The sequence below is a fragment of the Vigna unguiculata genome, chromosome 8, assembly GCF_004118075.2.
Source record: "Vigna unguiculata cultivar IT97K-499-35 chromosome 8, ASM411807v1, whole genome shotgun sequence".
Classification (NCBI taxonomy): domain Eukaryota; kingdom Viridiplantae; phylum Streptophyta; class Magnoliopsida; order Fabales; family Fabaceae; genus Vigna; species Vigna unguiculata.
Genome location: NC_040286.1, coordinates 12,487,116 through 12,503,329, shown reverse-complemented (window position 1 = coordinate 12,503,329; position 16,214 = coordinate 12,487,116). Strand labels below are relative to the sequence as shown.

Below are 16,214 nucleotides of genomic sequence, written 5' to 3'. Positions count from 1 at the left end.
TCATATACTTTCACCTAGTGGAACATTAGAGGCAATCTTCACGGAATAACTTGAAGAACAAACAAAGTCGGACAATGTTGTTTGGTGGGAGCACATTCTTTGACTATCTTCCAAAGTTTCATGTGGATACAAAGAAGGCTTTGGAGGTAATTTTAAATTTTCAATGTCTTCTTCAAGCATTTCCACTACTTTATTTATGGAAGGACGATCATTTGGTTTCAATTGTATTATTGTATACACCAAAGTGAAACTATAATCATCTTTTTTACAATTTTGTTCTCATCCTCAGTGACATCTTCCATTTCTATATCTTTTCCTTTGTCAAGTTGTTCATAAATCCAAAAGGGAAAGTAAAGTTGGCTTGAATGTTCTGCATGGGGATTAAGATTTTTCCTCTTGCTTGCTATTTCCATTAAAAACATTCCAAAACTATAAACATCAGACTTATGTGATATTCTTCCAACATTTTTATAAAATAACTCTGGAGCCATATACCCAATTGTTCCTCTTGCAGCTGTCATAGTCATAAGACTTTTGTCTTTTGAATATAATTTTGCTAATCCAAAATCAGAGATCTTTGGGACAAAATTTTCATCAAGCAGAATATTGTGAGGTTTAATGTCAAAATGCAAAATTTGCATCTCACACCCATGATGCAGATATGAAATTCCACGTGCTGCTCCAATTGCAATATCATGTATTGTGTCATAGGTTAATTGCATATGTCCTTCTTTAGAAAATATAAATTTGTCTAGAGATCCATTGGATATAAACTCATAAACAAGGGCACGTTTTGAGCCCTCGGCACAATATCCAATTAAATGCACTACATTTTGATGATATATTCTTCCAATTGTTGCAACTTCATTGATAAAGTCTTGTCCATTACCTTTTGATTTTCGTAACATTTTTATGGCAACATAAGATCCACTACGCAATTTTCCCTTAAATACAGAGCCATAACCTCCTTCACCCAATTTTTCATTGAAACCAGTGGTCATTTTCTTAATCTCCTTATATGAGTAACGAATTGGCATCAAGCTATTTTGTTCTAAATAACTTTCAATATTTTCATATGCTGACGAATGCCTTCTTCTCCATTTGTATACCAAAAGTACAATAAACAATGTCGTGCCAACAATATTTCTAAGTATGAAGTATGCAATACATTGTCCCAACTTAACTAATCCTGGTTGAAACTGAATGTGTTGATAGGACCCAGTCAAGGAAATGTTAAAATATTGGTTTGGTCTAAATATTGTTGTAAAAAATCCTGTGAATTAATATAACAAATGTCATCATAGTTGTAATAGAAAAACTATTGACACATGATAAAAAATAACCACTTATTAAGTTTTTTTATTATAATATAATAATATTTAAATATTTAAAATTTTATATTTTTTAAGTTTATTATTATTATTATATTAATAAAAGTGTTAATAGTTGTTTAAAAAAAAATTGTTGTTCACGTATCTCTATAGAAAAAAGAAAGAGAGATGACTCTCTTACCACATATATGCATATCAGTATCTTTAAAAGTATGTTATTGGTTAAAATACATTTTTTTTCCAATTTTCGTCAAGTTTTGTCAAATAAGTCCTAATTTTGGTTTTATGTTCAAATAGGTTTCAATTTTCGTCAATTTTGTTCAATTGGGTCCTTTTTTGCTAACACCGTTTAAATCTTAACATTCATGAACAGTGACCGCCACGTGTCACTTAATGGTTTTTTATTTTTTTTTATTTTTTTAATTTTTTTTGTAATTTTTTAAATGCTCACGTGTCAACCCAGTAGTGTTCCACGTGTCAAAGTCAATGTTCTATATTCAATTTGTTCCCTATATTTGTTATTTTTTTTTCAATTTAGTCCCAATTTTGTTTAAAATTGACTAATTTTGTCCCTATCGAAGATGTGACCAAATTTAATTTTTATATCAAAGTTATAATGATGTGAATTTTAATATATTATATAAAAATATTTAATAAAAAATGTGAATTTGAATATAAAATTAAATTTGGTTTCAATTTGGAGAGGTACCACATTAGTTCATATTCACAAAAAAGTGGGACTAAATTGAACAAAAATAATAAATATAGGGACCAAATTGAATATAGAACATTGACTTTGACACGTGGCACGCTGCTAGGTTGACACATGGACATTTAAAAAAATTAAAAAAATTAAAAAAGCCACGAAGTGACACATGACAATCATTGTTCATGGTCGTTAATGATTTAAACGGTGTTAGCAAGAAAGGATCCAATTGAACAAAATTGACTAAAATTGGGACCTATTTGAACACAAAACTAAAATTAGGACTTATTTGACAAAACATGACGAAAATTGGAACCAAAAAGGTATTTTAACCTATATTATTATAGTGTTTAGAGACAATGCAGAAATTAAGTACGACTATATATATATATATATATATATATATATATATATTATTTATATTATCTATAACAATATATAAAGAGGGTTCCCTCTTTTGTGTCAACATTTCAAAATACCAATTTTACACATTAAAATATAATTATTTATTAAATTTTTGAAAATTGACTGTTACTTTTAAAAACTTTTATAGAATCGTCTATCTCTATTTTTCTCTTTTTCTCTATTTATCAACAATTATTCTCTCATCTTTTCAGATATATTTCACTTTAATTTTATTTTATATATTAACTTAATAACATAAAATTATCATTGTAAGACCCGAGAAATTTAAATAATTACATAAATAATTATTCAATAAATGCTAGTAGTAGGAGCCTTTATGGCAGCATTTAATGCGGATTGTTATGACATGGAAAAAAACTAGCTCAAGTTGTTGACAATACTTGATTGTGTGAGAGGATTTGGGTTTGAGTCCTTTGTATGCCAATTGTATGTTATTTTAATATGTGTATTATTTTAAAGTTATGCTTGAATGTGAGTAGTGATAATGTAATCCTAAAATTATAGGAATTATCACGAAACATGATTGGTTGAATTGGTTGTGCAGTTGCTTTGTAATTGAGTGGTTGTGGGTTCAAATCTTGTTAAGAATGAAATTAACTTCTTCCTTTTTGCCAAAAATTTCTTTTGGCATGAAGGTGAAAGGGTAGAAAAACCCTAGCTGCAAAAGTGGCAACCAAGATTGCATTTTCGTGAGGGCTGGGAAGAAAGGTTTACAGAACCATTATTTGTGCTTTTGGAAGTGTGAGAGCTGAATTTTGGAGTGGCAAGGGAAGGCTCTTGGGCATCATAAAGAAAAGGGCTAAAAGACCATTAGGAGCAAGGATTTCCCAGGTAAGGGGAGCTATCTCGTGTATTCTGTAATGAGTATGAATGAATGTGCCTTGCCATGAATTTCCGTGCTCTAGGTGATATCATTTAGTGGTTTGTTGTTTTTTTTTGGACAATCTCTTATGCATTTGTATGAATATGATTAGGGTTTCTTTACTGTATGGTTGTTTATGATTCAATCTCAAGTTTTGGTGGTCCAACTAGGTTTAAAATATGTCCATGAGAATTACTTGTTGTTATAGATTGCTTGGTAATGTTTGAGTTGTGGTGGTGGCATTGTTTTCTGGTGTCTGCATGCGTGAACAGGGAAGACATATACTATTTTCGCTCAAGCGAGCAAGTCTCACCTAGGCGAAAGTAGTAGAAACTCGACCCTGGTTCTGCTCGAGCATCTCGCTTAAGCGGAGAGCCCATGTTTTTTATGACAGATCATGTCGTTGAGGCGAAAGTTACTCACCTAAGCGAGAAATCTTGGAAAATTTATGTTTCTGCTTGATTCGCCGCCCAGGCGAGAGGCTTTGGTTTTGGGTGAAGAGTGATCTCGCCCAAGCGAGAATTTGCAAAGTGCCATTATAACGCGCTCGCTCAAGCGAGAAAGCCTAGCTTAAGTGAGACAGGCCTCGTCGCTTAGACGAAGGCTTCTAGCCTAAGCGAGATTATTGCAATTTTTGTGTTTTAGAGTAAGGCGGTCTGCACAAGTAATGTCACTTGGTGCCGCTTAGGCTGCGTCAGGCGATATTGTTGCTACCGTGGGTTTTATGTATGTGGTTTTTATACGCATTGATGCAGACCTGGACCAGGAGATGTTATGCCATGAGCGGGTAGGTTCATGGATGGTGGTGAACACGTGATGATATGTTCCAAGCTCACACTCGAGGGATGTGAGCGAGGTAGGTTCGTATGTTCCGAGCTCACACTCGAGGGATGCTACGCGTGGGGAGGTACGTAGTTGGTGAATCACGTGTGTTGGAGTACAGGCAGGAAGATCCATAGAATATGACTATGAGCGGAGAGGTTCGTAGAGTAGGACTATGAGCAGGGATATTCGTAGAGGCAGGACCACGAACGGGCAGGTTCGTGTGAGCATCATAAACCTTGAGTCCAAGGCTAACTATTTGTGTGAAATGAAGGTTGAAAATCCTTGGGGATAAGGTGTTGGCCAAGAACTAACTAGGATGAATCAGATGGGTGTATTGTTTTTATGCTGATAAACTATATGTTATTTTTATTTATAAGTTCACCCTTTCTGTTTGTGTTTGGTGATGATTGTATGACTTGTCACGCGGGAGCAAATGATATTACGGGTGATGCTGGTGATGCATAGAGATGGAGAGAGGGCTAGCTTGAGGACCTTGAGCTAGGAAAAGTGTTTGTGTTTTATACAATTTTGTCAGATTTTGAGAAGTTGTATTCACTTGATTATTCGAGATGTTAAATTATGGCGCATTGACGAATGTTTTAAATTTTCCCACGTATGAGAATTATGAAATTACGACGCTTTGACTTTTAATTCTTATTTATTTTATTTAATTAAGTAATTTCTAGTAGGGACGTTACATTTGGTATCAGAGCAAAAGTTTTTAAGATTTTTGGGAACTATGGGGAGTGAGTTTATCGTGTTTCCTCTGTGAAACTACTGTGTGATATTGATTGTTATCAATTGATTATTTTTGTCATAATCTGAGCTGGTTAATGTGAACAGCTAAATTATGTGGTGTGCACAGGCGATGGCTAATAGGAGACACAGGAATAACGCTAGTGTGACGAGATAGTGAATGCAGTCTATTTCAGCATAGCCGAGGGCGATGATTCCACCAATTTGGCCTATGGCAATGGAGGATTTCATGCGTCATAAAGCAACTAAATTCACTAGCAAGGACACCCCAGATGAGGCAGACGCATGGCTACGAGAATGCGAGAAGATTTTCAGGGTGATAAAGTGCACAGAGGCGCAAAAACTCACCTTTGCCACCTTTTTGCTGGTGACTGATGCAGAGTATTGGTGGATGGGGATACAACAACCGATGTAGACCCGCGAGGAGGTGGTGAATTGGGTCAACTTGAGAAAAAAGGTTCCTAGAAAAGTATTTTCTCGACAGCGCTAAACATGAGCGCGAAGCTGAGTTCCTCACTCTACAACAGGGGAATTTGTTAGTGCAGTCATATGTGGAGCGGTTTAGGTATCTAGAGAGGTTCTAATCGTAGGCTGTCACGGAAAAATGGCGCTACAGGAAATTTGAGGGAGGCCTGAGACATGGAATGAGGCACTTCATTGTACCATTGAGGGTTAGGGAGTTTCTTGTCTTGGTCGAGCAGGTCAAAAGCGTCGAGCAGCTATAGATGGGGCCCAACAGGGTCAGTCGACCCCAGGAGACCAACATTGAGGGCAGACCGTAGAAGAAGCCTTACATTTGACCTTAGTCAGCTTTGTAGAGCTTACGGTGCTATAATTGTGGGGGAGAGCACTTGAGGAGAGATTGCACTAAGCCAGCGGACAAAGAGGGAAGCAGTGTTAGCACTCGCAAGTGTTATGCTTGTGATTGGCCAGGGCACTTTGCTAACAAGTGTCCTATAGGAGCACGATCTCAGCCACCCTCGGTAGAGAGGCCTAGAGCAGCAGGATGAGTCTTCGCCATGACCAACACGGAGGCCACCCAGTTAGGTGGCCTTATACTCGACTTTTGCTTATTGTTGGGTAACTAGGTGTTGGTGGTGTTTGATTCAGGAGTTTCACACTCCTTCATATCTCACGACTGCGTGAAGAAGCTGGGATTGTCGACTCGTGATCTGGGATGCGAGTTAATATTTTCAACTCCAGCATCTAAATAGGTTTCAACTAATTCTGCCTGTGTTGGATGCTCGATTGAAGTAGAGGGCAAAAGGTTTAAGGTGAACCTTGTATGCTTGCCTTTGGAGGGTCTGGACGTGATCTTGGGAATGGACTGGTTATCAAGCAATCACATAGTCATTGATTGTGGACGACACAAAGTGGTGTTCCCAGAGTCTGAGGGGATTGAATTGATCTCAACTCACAGAGTGTTGAAGGAGATTGAATTGAGGGGACGCAAAGTTCTCGATTATGTGTAGACTACCAACAATTGAATAAACTTACGATAAAGAACAAATATCCATTGTCGAGAATTGATGATCTGCTAGACCAATTGAGAGGGGCAAGTGTATTCTCCAAGATTGATTTAAGGTCTAGATACCATCAGATCTTGGTCAAATCGGAAGACGTCCAGAAGACAGCATTCATATCGAGATATGGACATTACGAGTATGTAGTAATGCCATTTGGAGTGACTAATTCTCCAACCGTCTTCATAGATTACATGAATCAGATTTTCCGACCCTATTTGGACAAATTGGTGGCGGTGTTTATAGATGACATTCTCATCTATTCCAAGAATAGGGAGGAGCACATTGAGCATCTAAGAGTTGTATTAGCAGTACTAAAAGAACATCAGCTATGTGGCAAGTTGTCCAAGTGCAAGTTTTGGTTAGAAGAGGTACAATTTCTGGGGCATGTTATCTCTTCACACGGTATTGTGGTGGATCCGAGCAAGATTGATACAGTGATGAAATGGGAAAGACCACGAACGGTGACTGAGGTGCGAAGTTTCCTAGGATTGGTTGGGTATTATAGAAGGTTTGTGGAAGGGTTATCTAAAATGGTGAGTCCTCTGACCCAACTCACTAGAAAAGACCAACCATTTTCCTGGACAGAGAAGTGTGAAGAGTGTTTTGAGGAGATGAAGAAGAGATTGACTACAACTTCAATACTAGCTATACCAAACACAAGCAAGAAGTTTGAGGTATATTGTGATGCATCCTATTAGGGTCTAGGGTGTGTACTGATGTAGGAGAAGAGGCAAGTGGCCTATGCTTTTAGGTAGTTGAAAGTTCATGAAAAGAACTACCTCACACATTATTTAGAGTTGGCTACCGTAGTATTTGTTTTTAAGACATGGAGACACTACTTGTATGGCTCTCAATTCCAGGTTTTCAGCAATCACAAAAGCCTAAAATACATGTTTGACCAGAAAGAGTTGAATATGAGGTAGAGATGATGGATGAAGTATCTCAAGGATTACGATTTCAAGTTACTTTACCATCCAGGTAAAGCAAATGTAGTGGCTGACGCCTTGAGTCGAAAGAGGATGCACATGTCGGCGATAATGGTGAAAGAGTTAGAGTTGATTGAAAAGCTCAAGGATATGAATCTGGGTATACAACTGGGAGAGGATTCTATCAGGTGCAGTGCATTGACATTTACCAGCGACATCTTGGGAATGATCCGAGATGAGCAGAAGAACGACGTTGAGTTGCACAAGTTTGTGAGCTGGTTAGGTACCGAGAAAGGGAAGGATTATCGAATGGGATCAGATGGCATCCTGCGATTTCGGGACAGAGTATGTGTAACTGGGAATTGGAGCTTGATGAAGCAGATTCTAGAAGAGGGTCATAAAAGTCGTCTTAGCATACATCCAGGTATGACTAAGATGTATAAGGATCTGAAATAGTCTTTCTGGTGGAACAAAATGAAAACTGATGTCGCTGACTTTGTGGCATCATGCTTGGTATGTCAAAAGGAAAAGATTGAACACTAGAGACCAGGTGGTACATTATAGTCGCTAGACATCACACAATGGAAATGAGATAGCATCTCCATGGACTTCGTGACTCATTTGCCGAGATCTGCAAAGGGGTATGATTCAATTTGGGTGATAGTGAACAGGTTGACGAAATATGCCTACTTCCTATCGATAAATCAGAAGTTGTCGATGGACAAACTGACCGAGTTGTACATTCTAGAGGTGGTCAGACTACATGGGGTGCCAGCTAGCATCGTATTTGACAAGAATCCGAGATTTACTTCTCGATTTTGGCAGTCCCTATAGGCAGCTTTGGGGAACCAATTGTGGATGAGTTTTGTGTATCATCCTTAGACGGATGGCCAGTCTGAGAGGACTATCCAATCCTTGGAGGATCTACTACGAGTCTGTGTATTGGATCATATGGGGAGTTGGAGTGAAATGCTTTCTTTAGTGGAATTCACGTACAACAACAGCTATCACTCCATCCTTGGGATGGCGCCATATGAGGCTTTTTATGGGCGATGGTGTAGGACACCACTATGCTGGAATCAGGATGGCGAGTCACTTGTATTGGGTCCAGAGTTCTTACAATAGACTTTTGATAAAGTTAGAGCCATTCAGAACAGAATGACGGTGACTCAAAGCAGATAAAAATCTTATGCAGATAAGAGGAGGCGACCTTTGAAATTTGAGGCAGGAGATCATGTATTTGAAGGGCTATCAAATAAAGGAAGTTAATTATGAGGTTTGTTGGGTCATATCAGATCTTGAGGAGGATCGACACCGCAGCTTATGAGATTGCCTTGCCACCGCATCTGGCGAACCTGCATAACATATTTCAATCTCACAGTTGAGGAAATATGTAGCAGATCCCTCACATGTGCTGGAAATAGATGACATCCAGATCAGGAAGGATCTGATAGTGAACATAGGACCAGTGAGGATATTGGACTCTCAAGTGAAGAAGTTGCGAGGAAAGGAGATTCGGACGGTGAAGGTCCTATAGAATGAGGCTACTCAAGAGATGACTTGGGAGATGGAGGATCGCATGAGGCAATCCTATCTGCACTTGTTTCCTGGTAAGTCCAATTTTTGATGACGAAAATCTTTTAAGGTGGGGGGAATGTAAGCCCCGGAAAATTTAAATAATTAAATAAATAATTATTTAATAAATGAGGTTAGTAGGAGCCTTTATGGCATCTAATGCGAATTGTTGGAATGTGGAAAAGTATTAGCTTAAGTGGTTGAGAGTACTTGATTGTGTGAGAGGACTTGGGTTCGAGTCCTCTGTATGCCAATTGTATGTTATTTTAATATGTGTATTATTTTAAAGTTATGCTTGAATGTGAGTAGTGATAATGTAATCCTAAAATTATAAGAATTATCACGAAACATGATTGGTTGAATTGGTTGTGCACTTGCTTTGTGATTGAATGGTTGTGGGTTCGAACCTTGCTAAGAATGAAATTAACTTCTTTCTTTTTGCCAAAAATTTCTTTTGGCATGAAGGTGAAAGGGTAGAAAAACCCTAGTTGCAAAAGTGGCAGCCAAGAGAGATAGAGAATAACCATAATGGACCTTGAATAGCCATTAAACTAATGATTAATTTCAAAATTTGTTTTGGACCATTAACCCTCATTATGGAACAATTATGAGATATTGAATTGGAGAGAAAAGGTGAATTTGAGATTGCATTTTCGTGAGGGCTGGGAAGAGAGGTTTACAAAACCATTATTTGTGCTTTTGGAAGTGTGAGAGTTGAATTTTGGAGTGGCAAGGGAAGGCTCTTAGGCATCATAAAGAAAAGGGCTAAAAGACCATTAGGAGCAAGAATTTACCAGGTAAGGGGAGTTATCTCGTGTATTCTGTAATGAGTATGACTGAATGTGCCTTGCCATGAATTTTCGTGCTCTAGGTGATATCATTTAGTGGTTTGTTGTTTGATGTTGTTTGGACAATCTCTTATGCGTTTGTATGAATATGATGAGGGTTTCTATACTATATGGTTGTTTATGATTAAATCTCAAGTTTTTGTGGTCTAATTGGGTTTAAAACATGTCCATGAGAATCACTCGCTGTTATAGATTGTTTGGTAATGTTTCAGCTATGGTAGTGGCATTGTTTTCTGGTGTTTGCGTGCGTGAACAGGAAATACATCTGTTATTTTTGCTCAAGCGAGCAAGTCTCGCCTAGGCAGAAGTAGTAGAGACTCAACCCTAGTTCTGCTCGAGCATCTCACTTAAGCGCAGAGCCCATGTTTCGGGCGACAAATCATCTCGTTGAGGCGAAAGTTACTCACCTAAGCGAGAAATCATGGGAAATTTGTGTTTTTGCTTGATTCGCTGCCCAGGCGAGAGGCTTTGGTTCTAGGAGAAGAGTGATCTCGCCCAACCGAGAATTCACAAAGTGCCACTATAACGCGCTCGCTCAAGTGAGAGAGCTTAGCTTAAGCGAGATAGGCCTGATCGCTTGGATGAAGGCTTCTAGCCTAAGCGAGATTATTGCAGTTTTGTGTTTTAAAACAAGGCGGTCTGCACAAGTGAAGTCACTTAAAGGCGCTTAGGCTGCGTTAGGCGATATTGTTGCAGGCGTGGGTTTTGTATGCGTTGTTTGTACACATTGATGTGAACCTGGACCAGGAGATGTTGTGCCATGAGCAGGTAGGTTCATGGATGGTGGTGAACACGTGATGATATGAGCGGGGATGTTCATATCCAATTACTCTCGTGTGGGGATACGAGCGAGGTAGGTTTGTATGTTCTAAGCTCACACTCAAGGGATGTTGCGTGCGAGGAGGTACGTAGTTGGTGGATCACGTGTGTTGGACTACGAGCGGGCAGGTCCGTAGAGTAGGACTACGGGCAGGGAGGTTCGTAGAGCAGAATTATGAGCGAGGAGGTTCATAGAGGCAGGACCACGAGTGGGCATGTTCGTGTGAGCATCATAAATCTTGAGTTCAAGGCTAACTATTTGTGTGAAATGAAGGTTGAAAAGCCTTGGGGATAAGGTCTTGGCCAAGAACTAACTAGGATGACTCAGATGAGAGTATTGTTTTTATGCTAATAAATTATATGTTATTTTTATTTATAAGCTCACTCTTTCTGTTTGTGTTTGGCGATAATCGTGTGACTTGTCACGCAGGAGCAGATAATATTACAGGTGATGCTGGTGATGCATAGAGACGAAGAGAGGGCTAGCTTAGGAACCTTGAGCTAGGAAAATTATTTGTGTTTTATACTATTTTGTCGGATTTTGAGAACTTGTATTCACTTGATTATTCAAGATGTTAAATTATGGCGCGTTGACGAATGTTTTAAATTTTCCCGCGTTTGGAAATTATAAAATTATGACATTTTGACTTTTAATTCTTATTTATTTTATTTAATTATGTAATTTCTAGTAGGGACGTTACAATGATCACCTACTAATATAATATCACGTATACACATAGGCGCGACAACGCTTGTGTGTACGCTAATTTATATAATTTAGTTTTAAAAAGTTTTATTGAAATTTAAAAATTAAGTTTTCCCTCTCAGTTGTAATTTCTCTCTCTTCGGTATTTCTATCTCTTTCTCTGTTCTTCTTTCTATTCCAATTTTTACCATCAATTTTTTATCATTTTTAAAATCAAACGGCACCACAACAAAATTGAGGAGTTAAGGAACATTTTGGATTGAATAATTCTTTCTTTTGAATAAGTTCATTTTTACCTCTTTTTTTTTCAAAACAACATCTTTTCCTCTTATATGTGGCTTTTCTATGCTCTAGGCATATCTTTATGATTATAAAATCACGCTCTAGTTGTTGATCAAATTCTCTTTGTGTAGATAGAACTATTTTAGCTTTTGAAGTTGTATATAGAAAGAGTAATATTAGGAATCATTTAAAATGTGTTAATTTTCTTAAAATATTGAGTCTTGGTTTTGAGATTTAATTTGGGGTATTCATAATTTAATCTTTTCCTAAATAGGTGAGAGGTGACAATTTATATTAGAAAAATTATGATAAAGAGTAGAAGAATTGATTCTTTTTTTAAGAGGAATTCTTCTGATGAAGATGGAAAAAAAGACATCTACGTCAAACGTCCTCAAATTTGGCAATACCCATCAAATCAAATTGATGAGGTACGAATGACTTATCTAAAATGGGGTCCATATCAAATGCATTTATAAAATTATCCGTTATCTAGTAATGATGGTTATCCAAGAAGATTTCAATACACATGATTTAGCTTATTTTCCTTCATGTAATGGTTGGTTCTCAAGTGAATATTCACCAAAGTCCCACATCGAGTAATATGAAGAAAAGAGCAGCAGAAAAATATTATAAAAATAAAGAGTTAACTCAATAGGTCTCTTAGGTGTATAGGGGACTTGGATAGTTGTGTGTCATTGGAAAATTTGTAATTTTTGCTAGAAAAATTTCACTATGAAGGGTTTGCAATTTTGGTCCACAAAAATTGCACTATGAAGGGTTTGCAGTTTTGGTCTATAAAAGATTGTATGAAGCTTTGCATTTTTTGTCCGAAAAGTTGCACTTGAGTGATGATGCTTTTTGTTGAGTATTTGTGGATGTAGGCCTTGAGGTGCTAAACCACATTAAATTTCAGTATGCATGATTTCCCAACAATGATTGAGTTGATTTTCATTAAATCATAATTGGCATTGAGTTGATTGTCATCAACATGTTTTAACTTTTTTTGATTGTTTTTTTATAGGTTTTAAAAGTTTTTATAGCAAGCATTATGATAATGTTTATTGCAAGGGATATTACAACAAACTTCAATTCTGATTCAATTATTCAAGATTTTAAGTCATTGAAAGAGCATTGAGAAACACTATGACTAAAGGTAACTTTTGTTTTTTTTTTAATGTATGATTGTTTATAATAAACTTTATATTACACTTTTATATACATTGTTATCATTTTTTTATTCTATTATCATATGTGCTTATTTTGAATAAAGAAAATGATGTGAGGAAATAATTTTTTTAATGTAAAAAGAAAAATTTATATAAAAAAAATATAATTTCGTTCCCCTAAAATTTTGATCTAAATTCTGCCATTGCATAACAAAATCTTTAATTACAAACCAATATTATAAAAAAAAATAGTTAGCCACTATAATAATTAATTTAGATATTGATTTACAAATTAAAAATTATTAATTATTAAAATAATTACTATTATGAATAAAAAAATATAATTGGACACTAAATTTGTCACTAATTAATTAAAGATTAATTTAAAAACTAATTTATTTGGTAGTCAAAACCTTGGTAGTTAATTTTAAAGACCAATTTAGTGACTAATTATAATTTTTTATTTATAATAGTAACTATTCTAGTAATCAATAATTTTTAACTTTGTAAATTGATATCTAAATTGATTACTATAGTTACTAACAATTCTTAGTTACTAAATTCGGTTACTATCTACATGTTTTCTGATGTCATCATAATAAAAATTTAATAATAATGTGAAACTATTACATAACTATTTTTGGAAAAAATACTAATATTAGTTATGTTTGGACAAATTTCTTTATAACGATTTTGATAAAAGAAAAATAAAAAGGTAAAAATGAAATCAACTTATCTATATATTATAATTAGAAATTTTAAGAAGTTGTATAATATAAGGTCTAAAAGTTAATTTATATATAATTTTTTTTAACTTTTAATTAATTAATTAATTTTTTTTTATTTTTTCAGATAAATATATTTATGAAGAAACCTTTTCCATCATATATTATTTATATTATAACATATAGAAATAGAGGACGGAAACCTGTAATAGAGAGAAAGTAAACTCAAAGTAAACTATTCTCTCCTTTCTACTTAAAAAGTATGTATATAGAAATAGAGGAACTCACCTCGCAAGATATACGAAATAACCACTGAAAAAAAGAAAATCCTTGAGTTAACAAACAATATGATAAACTTAAAAGTAAAATATTCTTTCATATAAAGGGTCAAAACAAACAGTAATGTAAAATCTGGATAACGATTTGGTGTTTTACTCATTTTTTTTGAATTATGTTATATCTCACGGTGGAATCTTATTTAAATTTGTTACATGAGTAATTCACACACTTGTTTGACATAACTATTGGACGTAGGAACATAAACCTTGAGTCGAGATTTAATCGGTGGTAGGCAATATTTTGATTTCAATTATAATTGTTTTCAATTATTATGTATAAGATATTATTAGCTTTAAATACGTGTTCTGTTATGATTTTTTCTTTAACAAAATTTCTAAAAATATGAAAATAATATTTAAATTATATTAGATTTTGACTTCTAAATAATATAAAAGTATTAAATACGGTAGAAATAATATATATATATATATATATATATATATATATATATATATATATATATATATATATATATATATATTCATTAACCATTATATCTGTATATTATTGTTTTACTATACGACATTGAGTATGAATTTACTTATATTTTAAACTTAATAAAAAAAAGTTTAAATATGTTTTTTCCTCAAATCTAAGTCCCTTTCTTTATTCATTACTTTAACAATATTAAAATAATACTATTCTTTTATTAATTTATTATAGAATAATAATAATAATAATTAATTATTTAATTTTTTAATATTTTGAAATTTATTATTTAAATACTAGTTATACAATTATACATAATTATAACACTTAAATAGAATTACGTAAATAAATTATTCATTTAAAAATAATAATAATTAAATTAATTTTCTTAATCTAAATTAAAAACTAAAACAAAAAAGGGTCTAAGACTAATTTAAAAAACATCTTTCGGTTACATAATTTGCAAAATGTTATTTATATCCTTCTACATGGATGCTTAAGGTGATTTTGGTTTTCCAAAGCACTACAATTTCAAGCATGATTGGTTTGGACATGATCTTGTGGTTTAGGGATTTTTAAATTTGAGTTAAATATACTTTTATTTTCCAAACTTATATTGTAAAATTGGAATTCGTTTACGTTCCAAATTTTGATTACATTTTGATCTATAACTTTTAATATGAATGGATATAATTGTTTTAACTCAATTACATTAAATTTGTTTAACATGTTAAATGTATTTTTCAACTGACATTGATATGAGAAAGCAACTCAGTGTAAATAACTCAAATGTTAACCTGCAATGTGTTTGACACATAAAAGAATTAATGTTATCGAGTTAAAAATATTATATCCATTCACTTTTGAAGAATTTAGAATCAAAATGTATCAAAGTTTTGGGAAGGGACAAATTCCATTCTTCTTCCGTGTTGGGATTCACAATTTTCTTCTATTTAGGATTTAGGGTTTTCTTTTGCGTTGGATAAAAGGTTGGTTGAAGCCCAATGGTAGTGGAAGCCCAAAACTACAAAAACAAAATCAAAAGACTGGCGGGCTAGCCCATCAACCTGTCATTCCGCCCATTTATGGGACAAATTATCATTCTCAACCTGTTTTTTACAATTGGATTGGCCCGATCTAGTCCATTTTTTGCAGATCAACAATTAGGAGTGACAAAATGTGCTAGCCCGACCTGTTTTGGCCCATCACTAAGAAACAGGTTGGATAACCACTTTTTTTTTCTTAATTTTCTTTTAACTTTTTAAAATTTTTTTTTATAAACTTTATTTATATATATATATATATATATATATATAAATTTGTTTATATAATATAAAAAAATTATTTATTTTTAATTATTTTTAATTTTTAAACATAAAAGAAAGGGGTTGGCGGCCTAAGGTGGGTTGCCCCGCTAGTTGGGCGAGCTAGACAGGCCGGGCCACAACGGGTTGGCAGGTTGGAAATTCCAACCTGACCCACCCTTTTCGTATTAGATATTTATAAAATATTATCTGTGGAGATTTGTAACTTGTAACAGTGATAATTGAGATAGAAACAAAAAGATAAGAATTCATACATACGATCAAGAAGAGTAATAGGGGTAGGAATAGGGATGGTAACTGGACGGGGCAGGGATGAGTTTCGCTATCCTATATTCATCATCGTATAAAAAATTTATCTCCATCCCTATACCCAAACCCAACGAGTATCAACTTTTGTCCCCTTCATCTCTACTGAGTAACGGGTATAATCTCGTACCCATACCTGTACCCGTTTTCTTACTACTTTATTATTAATTTTAATTAATTTTCATAAAATAATAAAAAATTATGGTAAAATAAACGTAATATTATCAAATATTCAACATTAGGATATGGTTGTTTTTTCGATATCAAATACTTTGAAATAAATTATAATTGTTCACATTTTATATTAAAACGCCAAATAAAATTTCATGAGAACCA

The 16,214-nt window shown here is 34.4% G+C and overlaps 1 protein-coding gene and 1 pseudogene across 1 annotated transcript; one reads left to right on the top strand and one right to left on the bottom strand.

The window, feature by feature from the left end:
* Nucleotides 1-1,016, bottom strand: LOC114194849 (annotated as a pseudogene).
* A 5,562-nt stretch (nt 1,017-6,578) lies between these two features.
* LOC114194848 (uncharacterized mitochondrial protein AtMg00860-like) lies at nt 6,579-7,130 on the top strand. The gene has a single exon (XM_028085257.1). It carries the CDS (start codon nt 6,579-6,581, stop codon nt 7,128-7,130), a length of 552 nt encoding a protein of 183 aa, XP_027941058.1.
* Nucleotides 7,131-16,214: the final 9,084 nt, after the last annotated feature.